General features: G+C 44.1%; 1 protein-coding gene across 2 annotated transcripts in view; it reads left to right on the forward strand.

Annotated features, from left to right (window-relative positions):
• The window catches only part of LOC110979657 (2-Hydroxyacid oxidase 1-like), a 37,424-nt gene extending 28,407 nt beyond the window's left edge, over window positions 1-9,017 (forward strand). For both annotated transcript variants that reach the window (XM_087142722.1, XM_087142733.1), the window contains exons 5-9: window positions 19-152; window positions 380-471; window positions 1,164-1,325; window positions 2,883-2,952; window positions 7,649-9,017. In XM_087142722.1, coding sequence (XP_086998848.1) covers window positions 19-152; window positions 380-471; window positions 1,164-1,325; window positions 2,883-2,952; window positions 7,649-7,719 — 529 coding nt within the window. In that variant the 3' untranslated portion in view covers window positions 7,720-9,017. The remainder of the gene's footprint in view (window positions 1-18; window positions 153-379; window positions 472-1,163; window positions 1,326-2,882; window positions 2,953-7,648) is intronic.
• The last annotated feature ends 1,541 nt before the right edge of the window (window positions 9,018-10,558 follow it).

Raw genomic sequence — 10,558 nt, forward strand, 5'->3', positions numbered from 1 at the left:
TTTTTGTCTTATTGACAGATTGGCTAATTTTCCTGATACCGCTGGGTCCTGCATGGGACAAAAAATAGCCAACGACAGTGCTACCTGGAAAGACATAGACTGGCTGCATAGCATCACCTCTCTCCCTATTGTACTCAAAGGCATTCTGACAGGTAAAAGGAAATACTTGATCTCAGCAGTGAACAGATTTACCCATTGATAAAACGCATAATTGGCTTGTTGATTACTTGCAGGCTGACAGCTGGTCAAGTTGTGTCAAGCTTGCTTGCCGATTACAGGATTACGTGTTTGTTCTTGCATGCTTTGCTCCTTCCTTTTCCTCACAAAATGGTCGGTTTCACAGGACCTCCTCTAACTACAATGTAAAATTTCATCACAGGAGAAGATGCTCGGGAGGCCTTGAAGCATGATATTGCCGGGATTGTCGTCTCCAACCATGGGGGTCGTAATTTGGATGGATCTTTAGCTACGGTCAGTGCAGTAACCAAAAAAATAATTGACAGTGTTATTAAAAGCAGCATTTTTATCAACCCAATCCTCTCGAAATATTTTCTCACTACATGTAAAACGATTATCCAAGCCAGCCACAGTCCTGTTGAGGGTATGCATAAATTAAAACCGTGAGGACAAACGAAGCCCTTTTTAATCACTTCCTAGCCTCGGGCACTCAGGTTAAAAACGATTTTTGAGGTCTTCATTTCTTTCTCCAAAATTCCCACTTGGACCAGAAAACACAACCTACGATGATTTGAGAGGATAACCAGAGGAGAAAAGTCCAACACAACTTTCCAAATTACTTGAGCGTAGATGACATTGAAGTTTGTAACTTATACATTTTCCACGAGTCGCTCACGCTTGATACCGCCACGGCGGTATTATTATAATAATTTTTCATGATTATGAATGTATTTGTCCATTTATCCTAGGTCCATTGAACTGGACCTGTCGTCAACATTTCCTGCTGTCTTTACCTCTTCAGTCGTCTTGCACTGTAGCCCCTGAAATTTTCGTTTTAGCAGCCAACCCGTTAGCCAATAAAGGCGATTTAAATTGTAACTTATTTAACTTTGAAAGAAACTTCGAATCAATTTTAGTCACCGTAAGAGTCCCCATAAAAGTGAGTGACACTTCATTCAACCATGCTACTTCACATATTTGTGCAGATCGATACGTTATCTGAGGTAGTGGAAGCAGTTCGCGGTTCCAATATTGAGGTTTATCTTGACGGTGGAGTACGAAGAGGCACCGATGTGTTGAAGGCGCTGGCCCTGGGAGCGAGGGCTGTCTTCATCGGTCGGCCGGTACTTTGGGGACTCGCCTATGATGTAAGTCGTTATTAAGTTGACGCGACTTTTTTTTGCTGCAAGAGAGATGAACACCTGTTGTGATGGATGGCATAAGAATGTAACTTCTGACTGTGAGCGCCATGACCACCGACAGGTTTAGCACTTTTCACCTTTGCTACCGACTGTATTGCTAAAGGACCATATGAAACTGTTCTTACGCATTTTAGTACCAACAGACTCTTATTGCACTCAATCAACGACCTGACTGCCCTCCACCGATAACAAGCCTGACTTTAAAAGTGTCGGTAACGAGCAGCATTGAATTGTCGGATCAGGTGCTAAATGATATTATTCCGGCTTATCAAGCCTAGAAGCATTCATCAAGTCACTTCAGCTGTCACATCGAGTGTACAGTTCTGAATGCGGCTATTTCAGACGTGGAGGACAGGAAACGCCTCAGTTGTGTTGTAAACACTGCCAGAAATATAATTGGTGGTAATCTACATGCTTTGTGAAGCTTGTGTCCAAACGAAAACTAAGTCAATTATTGAAGACGCATCTCATTCAGCTAATGATTTATTTCAGACGGGTAAACGATATGGGTCAATCCGAGCTGATTGCAAAAGTATCTTGAACAGTTTTTATCCAAGAGCAAGTGTGATTTCATTTTCATTTTAAACTTTATGGTCATTTCTGTGAATTTGTATCCTTGTATTGTAATTAATGTTAATGTGGGTTTTTCATTGTTTTATCAGTTTTGAGGTTTTAGTTCTGCTGAATATATATTTAATTTTAAGAGTATATTGTAATTAGATCTTACTGACCAATCGCTTTTCTAAACTACTAGCCAGTCTGTTATGCAGATTTTTTTCAGGAACGATCGCCTAGGCACTGAATCAATATAAATACAAATACACGTATCACTTTAGAAACAATCTAAACAACTTGAAACTTCATAATGAACATTGTGTTGTCATCGAAGATGATTATCGATAGCAATTAACAGAATGTGTCATAAAACGAAAGGAAACCTGCTGTTCCCTGCGATTTGCTAAGTTACTTTCTTAAATTTTTAACTGCTTTGCCTTCTTTCATTCGATACCAGCAAGAAAATATTTGGGTCACGTCTGACTGAATTGATAACCTGAGAATCATTTTCCAACCATTTAAACTTTGTTAAAAGTTGACCTAATTAATTTTCATGCCAGTAATATGATATTTAGGTCACACATGACCAACAAAAAACTCATTGACTAATGATAATTCTCCAACCATATGTATTGATGAAAGCTTGTTTTATTTCTTTCATTTTGATGCCAGCAAAATGGTGTTCACGACAAATGACTGATCAGAAACTGTGGTATAAACTTTTCTTTTCTTCACGAGAAGTGGCCGGCCGTATGTCATACCCACCAAACACTAGTGCTAGTTGCTGAGCAAAAAATAAGGAGCTTACTTTTGCAGTTCATTATGTTGTTTTGTTTTTAGCATTTGCCTTGCCATGCCGTGAGGCAAATATCTTTCACAGTGCATGTGAATAATTCAAGTAGGTTGATTGACACAGAAGTAGCCGTAAGAATTTTTTTCTTTACACAGGGAGAAGGAGGAGTAAGGAAGGTTCTTGAGATGATCAGAGATGAGTTCAGTTTGGCAATGGCACTCTCAGGTGACATCTTCTCTTCTTTGAGTTAGACGGCCCTCTCGGTTTGATCAGAACTCGAGCTGTGGTGGCTTCAAATCTAATCTTTAAACTTAGTGTCAAGGGCGTGTATCCCTTGGGGCTTGGGCTATTTATCCCCACACACGCACACTTTTGCCCATAAGGAATCATCACCCCGAAGTTTTCGTGGAGATGACAAATTTCAAGTAGATTGGGGAGAATGTTTTAGATTTTCCAACAACCAAAATGCAATCAACAGCACTTAAGAAGGGAGAACTAACAAGCCATAAAGACGCCGTTCTGATGTGAGAATCTGCAGGATTGTCATAACTATTGCATACGTACAGTTGTGCTCAAAAGTATTCATACCCTTTGGAAAATAACATACTTTTCTAAATTCTTCGTTTGTAAAAGCTATTAAATTGGTACTTCCACTGTATCTTTTGTCTATTTGTTGCAATACACAAACCCACATGAGTATTGGCTAACTGCATTTGCATAATAATAGACACGGCCCGGTTTTCGTTAAAAGTTTTTGCTCCCGTTCAAAAGTAGTCATACCCGAGGTTTACATAGTCCATTGTCTTTTCTTAATAGTCAGTACATGTAGTTTAGCCTTTGGTCGTGATGACTACCTCAAGACGGTCCTATAAGTGTCCACAAGCTTTCTGCCTGTCTACTGTGAGATGTTGGTCCACACTTCCTTGGCGATAGCCTCCAGCTGGGTCAGGCTGGATGGTTTCCTGGCCATCCCTCCAGTCTTCAGCTCCCTCCGCAGATTCTCTATTGGATTTAGGTCAGGACTTTCACTTGGCCATTCCAGTACATGGATACCACTGTCCTTGAACCACTGTCTTACTACCTTGGTACGTCCATGCTGGATTTTCTCAGCAGACGTTTTCACATTGTCATCAAAGATCACGATATAATCCTCCTTTTTCATGATGCCCTATATCTTAATGAGGTTACCGGTGCCACTAGCAGAGAAGCAACCCCATAGCATTATAATGCCACCATCATGCTCTTCCGCTGCCTCAGGGTTGCCGTGCCCCCCAGCAAATTTTGGCTCAGCACTGGCGTGGACGTCCTGGATGTCCTCCTCTACGCCAACTGTCCCCACCAACACCCCTTTACAGTACCGGTGGTGTCGCTCCCTGATGTCCTGCTGGTAGAACCGAAGGCCACAACCCTTGGTGCAGGCATAGGGGCGTTCCGGATGGAGCTCTGCACACGCCGTCTGCAGGTGACTGCGCAGGTTCCTTCTATGGTTGAAGGCCTTTCTGCAGTGGGGGCACTCGATCGGGGCCATCTTGCAAACAGAGGAAGGGATAAAGAGGTTAGTAAGTTGAAGGCTGGGGTTGGGCAATTCACATGGTCTGGTAGGTTGTCTAGGATAGGTATTGGTAAGCTTGGTGTTGGTAAGAGCTAGTGGGAGTGTCACTTGCTCCCACCAGCTCATCTTCACGTCACCCAAGTATGGTTTCAGCCTGTTGTAGTGGACCACTTTGGCTTGGGACCGAGGGTACTTCTGTATCTCATGTGACATCATCGATCTTCTTCGTCACCACGAAAGGGCGAACTCATGGGCACCCTCAATCCTTGCCCACAGCCCTTCTACGTAGTCTTGTACTGCCACTTCCGCTTGCTCCCCCGGCTGACCCACCACCAGATCCAATGGAAGTCCCACCTCCCAGCCAAGCATCAGCATATTCGGCGTAAGTTTAGTGCCGTCGTGCTTGGAGGAACGGTAGGCCATCATCACATAGGGTAGGTGTTCATCTCAATCTTCTTGGTTCTCATCAACGAACAGGCTCAGCATCGTCTCCACCGTACGGTTTAAGCGTTCCATCATTCCATTTGACTGGGGGTGGAAAGGTGTAATGCGGGTCTTGTGGATGCCAAGCAGTTTAAAAACGCCTTGGAATAGGTTTGCCTCGAACTCCTTCCCCTGATCCGTGTGGATTTTGAGGGGGGTACCGAAGCGTGTAATGACCTGTTCGACAATCACTCTAGCAACGGTCTCTGAAGTCAGGTCAGGAATCGGAAAGGCTTCGAACCACTTGGTGAAATAATCAGCCACAACCATAATGCTTGTATTCCCTGCCTTTGCTTGCGGAAACCTACCCGTGAGATCAATTGCCAAGCGCTCCATCGGGGCCCCACCAAATATTGTTGAAGGTGAGTCTTCCGATGCTGTGGAGGTGGCTTCTTGGACCCACGCTCGTGGCACTTCCTGCACTATTCTTCTGCCTGACGTCTCACCCCCGTCCAGTACACGGGGGACTGCCTAAGCCTTGCAACCGTCTGGGATACCCCGTGGGGTGACCCAAAGTCTTGTTATCATGAGCCGAGCGCAAGACGTCCTTGACTCTAACTTGTGGAACCACGATCTTCCAGGCCGGTGGTTGGTCGCTGGGCTGCTCACATCTGATCTGTAAGACCCTTTGAAACTGTATCAGTATCTCCCACTTAGCCAACCAGAACTTAGCATCCTCGTCCAGTGCTGAAACATTTCGCCAGATAGGTCTTGCCCCCATCCTTGAGCCATTGCAAAATCCTTCCCAGCTTGGGGTCTTCGCGCTGTTCCTTCTTTAACTCTTCTTGGTACAATGCGTCTAGGAGTTCGTCCGGTCTATTGGTCTTACATCGGCTATCACCTGCAACCATGCCCAACAATGGTTCCTCCCTGTTACTGCAAGACTGGCCCCGTGTCGAATCCCCCAGGTCCTGCCAGTCGACAGAAACTGTTCCAATGTAGCATTATACGTCCAGTTCCTTTGATTACGCGCACTGGCATGGCCGCATGGGATCCTTGAGACGGCGGCGGCATTTGTTTCCTCAGTTTGTCCCTTCCGATTATGCGCCTGAAACTCGAGGAATGCCTCTTTCTCAGTTGCAAGGGTGATAGCTTCGGTCAGCGTGGTCGCTCTCCTCAAAAAATGTGTCGCTGCAACTGCCCATCCCCCAGGGCATTGCGGAAAGCCTCCACCGCCAAATCTTCGCGAGGTTGGGCGGTTAGCTTCGGATAGCTCTTAGCAACTAGACGACGAATGGATTGCCCCAGACTACTTAAGGACTCACGGCGGCCCCTGGTACGCATCAACAGTTGAGTCCGATGTAGGGGAACCTGTGCTGCCGCCCCGAAACCCTGGATAGAGGAATAGTCTTTCCGTGCCCTCGGCATCATATCTGCTAGAGCTTCTTGGGCCGTACCCCTAAGATGATATGCCAGGAACATCGCTTTCTCTGCCTCGTTCCTATGGTGATCGCCGCGACGCTCTCGGAATGCATTAGGTAGTCGGACCATGAAGTGCTCCCGTCAAACTTATCTGGAAGCATCATTGGTCTCAGACACTTTGTCTCTGGAATGCTAGTTTCTGAGGTAACTTGTTGCACGATTACTGCTCCCCCAGCACAAGTGCCGGCCAACAGGTGTGGTACAGCCCCATTGGCTTGTATGCGGAACAGCTCTGGCGGCTCCGCACCGTTGACTTGTGTGAAGAGCCGTTGGGCCCCATCGACTTGTGTGCGGTGTGAGGAGCCGTTGGGCCCCGTTGACTTGTGTGCGGAGCAGCTCTTGCCGCTCCCCTTGTTTTATTCGGGAAAACTGGTGGGCACCCGTGGGTGGCTGAAAGTATAGCCCCTCCCCGGCCGCCTCGACAGGTGCATCTTGGCAACGTTCTGGGTGGTACGGAGCCACTGGTGCGGTGCTGTCTACAATATGAGGTGATCCTCCGGGGAGTCTCGCCTGCACGTCTTCAATGTTAAGTGTTTCCGGTTGAATCCCGCCCCTGTTTCCTTGACAAGTGCAGGTTGAGTGTGTTCCGGATGGAACATTTTGTCCGCCGAGACACAGTCAGCAGCAAAATCACCTTTATCTTAATCGTCAAACATGACGCCGCTGCCACCAATGTAACGTAGGCCACCTATTGCTTCTCTAATACCTGACAAAATCAAGGTATTAAACGCAGAGTTTAGTGGTTCCAGGGGCGTCGTCCGCCGTTTATTTCACAAAAAACACAGCCTAGCCTTACTCTTCCCAAACACGAACTGTCAGGTCCTTGGCAACGCCGACAAAAAAAAAACAAAGAAATCAAACCTACTGCACCGGCACCGCAGGCTACGAGTCTTCGGGGCCAACCAGCTAGGGCTCCACTGCAAGGTTCCATGGTGGTTCCATACTGGCGCCCTCTACCGGCCGGCCGATGCCGAAGCTTCAATACTTTTGCACAGGAGCAAAAACGAAACCCAGGCCGGGGCCGTATCTATTATTATAGAAATGAAGTTTAGCCAATACACATATGGGTTTATGTATTGCAAAAAACAGACAAAAGATATTGTGCCAACATAAGTACCAACATAATAGCTTTTACAAGTGAAGAATTTAGAAAAGAATGTTATTTTCCAAAGGGTATGAATACTTTTGAGAACAACGTACTGGATATCTTTATTAAAAATATCGCCCCCTATACTTTAAGTGTCATACCGTGTTAGCACACCCATTAGCCCGATTTTCCAATTTCCATGGCCTGGCAAGTCAACCCCCCCCCCATTTCCCACCCCACCCAACCCCCAATTTCCGGGCACTTTGGAGTGCTATTTAATTTCCTAGCTGTGTTTTCATATATGGCAACAGAATAAACTATTGTTTTGTCTTCAATTCCCATCGAAGGTCTTTGCTATTCTACTCTTGATTCTACAGGCTGTTCCAGCGTGGGCGATATTACACCAGATCTGGTCGTCAAGCAAACGTCATACGCTGCCAAACTGTGAAAGCGCTCTCATTCATACATTTTGTGCAGTCCTTCACATTTGCTTACGGAAGACTTTGTGTCAATAAACACGGGTTACTCTTGTCAATGGGACCTTCTATGGGCGATGTCTACATGTTTGGCATGATTGTATATCCATGGCTTAAAACTCGGAGTCTGCTTTCGAGATAAGTAATTAAAGATAAGTCATTAAACGACTCCGTATTATTGTTTTTCAAGACTTTATTGATGACATATACATGGATTTTGGGTTGTAAAGACGGTAGGATAACTATTTTTTGTTTTTTCCCCCTTTTTTGAGTTGAGTGTAATAATAAGCTGAATCCAACTTTCTATGCCAAACGGTCACGAAATTCCAATCCAACTTAGCCTGGTGGTGGACTGACGGTCTGCACGATATACTTTTACGCTTTCAAGTAAGTTGCATATTCAATTATTCCGACGGGTGCTACTTTGAGACCCTTAAGCAATTTTTAACAATAAATAAATAGGTACGGGAATGACCATTCGCCATAATGAAATATGTGCGTTTTCCATGTGCACGCTCTCGTTCAAACTATCTATTGAGGCGCTTTTGGTAATTAAATGTTTTCAGATTGAACTAAATCATTTTAAATATGATACTGCTTGTAGTTTAAGTAAAATATACAAATACTAAAATCCACCATCATTGGAAATGCAGATTAAAATTATATCTTGGCAAATGTTCTTCCACACTTGCCCAATGAGTTTCCAGGCATATGTTTTCAAGGTATACAATTTTATTGAAGTTATTTTTATAATGACACCATGACAGTACGCACTGAACCAATTCAAATGAATTTGAATTTTATTTTTTAAGCTTAGCAGTTTTTCTCTAGGCAGACTTTATGAAGAATTTATTGGATTTGATCCTGTTTAAAAGCAACTGCATGTGGTTGGGGGCCACCTCCTGTATTAACAACCGTACCGTGAAGACGCTCGTTAGTTTTGGATTTTCGTTTCTTTTGTTCATTTGCGCTCAATAAAATTTTGTTTAGAGGTTCTTGGCTGCTTTATTCGGAGGCTGATAGTTCATTGCCAAATTTTTGTCGGAAATCTCCCGAAACAAGATAGGCTACCTCAATGTCGGTGATGCAAGTCCTGAAAAATACCATTGATTAAAGATACGGGTGGTTGTTGTTGTTGCTTTACTTTAAATTGTAAATGAACTGATATATACTCGCTTATGCAGCTTGCGGTATGCGGAGTGGATTTTGATGGGAACTGTTTACTTCCTGTAGGTTTTTGTGGTACCTGCCCAATACTTTAGCTGCGCAGTTTTTGTGGAATTTGGCTATTTGACCAATGGAAATTGGGTATATTTTCCCCAATAAATACCATGCTGGTATTGAGAAATTAAATCTTTGTGATATGGTATTCAGTCGTTGATGACTGGAAAGGCTTCTTACTTCTTCTTCACTTGTTATGAATGGCGTCCCCCCCCAAAAAAAAATACAGAAAAGAACGACTTGTTGGCTATGTAATATGGTCTATGACTATATATGCGCTTACGGATATTATTAGTAGAATGCTTTCAAATTCAAATTGTTGGAATTCCTCCAGTCATGCTTCTCTGAGCACTGTGGTAAAAACCATTTTGCGACTCCTTAAATTAAGACATTATGAACACATCCAACGTGGCCCAAGGTAAATTTAAACCTACTGGAAATATTTAGAACAACATGATTAAGCATAGGATGATACAAAGATATTTTCTATTCCAAGGATAAATTTGCCTGTATATCAATTTTGGAATTTTGCCCTTCCTAACGTGTTTTTTAACACTGCGTGCCCAGTGTATGCCCCGCGAAGACTTGTGAAAAAAAACCAAGCGTTCTCGGTGGGACTCGAACCCACGACCTCCTGCTCACTCGTGCAGACGTCTTAACCACTCGACCACCGAGATTGCCGGTGTTGACTGGCAGGTTCGATATTTAGTCAGCTTAAAAAAGCTTTTGCTCAAAGGTTAGCTGGACCAGGTCGCTAAATTTTGCTAACATGGAGCCAACTGGTTTCAACTGTGGATACCTCTTCCGAATGCATTGGCCTCAGTGCTACCTCCAAAATAATGAATTAAGAAATGCCTATTGCGTCACGTGTCCATGTCACACCACGTGAAACACTGTGGCAGGGTTCTGGCATGTGTTCTCTCATGTTCACTAACAACTCGAATGGTTTTTCGTGGGTCGGCCCCTGGAATGCTTGGAAAGTACTATACAACCGGTTATCACTGATAGGAAGTGGCAAGCAACATGGTGGTGTCTATGTTTTGTCAACGTTAGAGGGTAAATATTTAGATAACTGAGCTGAATTCTTTATTTGAAAAGGAACTTTCATGTCTGAGGTATGGAAACTTTCCATAAGCAATCTCGCTTTTTTGTGGCTGTTCAAAATCAAATCTTCGCTGGTTCACAAACGACTATGAAATGCACGCGTTCAGGTCAATCACTTCCAACAAAATGAACACTCGGCGCCAACATGGCTTTCTTCAACTGATGGTGGGTGCTTCTGCTCTGGCATTGAAGTATTTATATTTATACAGTTTATATTTGGTCGCGAATTGATCATGATATGCTACAAAAAGAAAACAAAAATCTTTCCCACGGTTGAAGTTTCGTGTCTCCAGTTGTAACTGTGTTATCTTGGGTACGAAAATGGATAGCTGAAGTGGTACTACGCGTCGATTATTGTAGCAGATGTACTGTGTGGAGGACACTGAAGCAAGCATTTGCATGTACCACCAGGACAAAGACCTGCGGGGTTTTAGACTTCTGGTCGTGCCCCTAGCTATAATGCGCGTGGAACAAGAATCATTATGC

The sequence above is a fragment of the Acanthaster planci genome, linkage group LG01 (assembly GCF_054643075.1).
Source record: "Acanthaster planci isolate LZ-2023a linkage group LG01, COTS_SCS, whole genome shotgun sequence".
Classification (NCBI taxonomy): domain Eukaryota; kingdom Metazoa; phylum Echinodermata; class Asteroidea; order Valvatida; family Acanthasteridae; genus Acanthaster; species Acanthaster planci.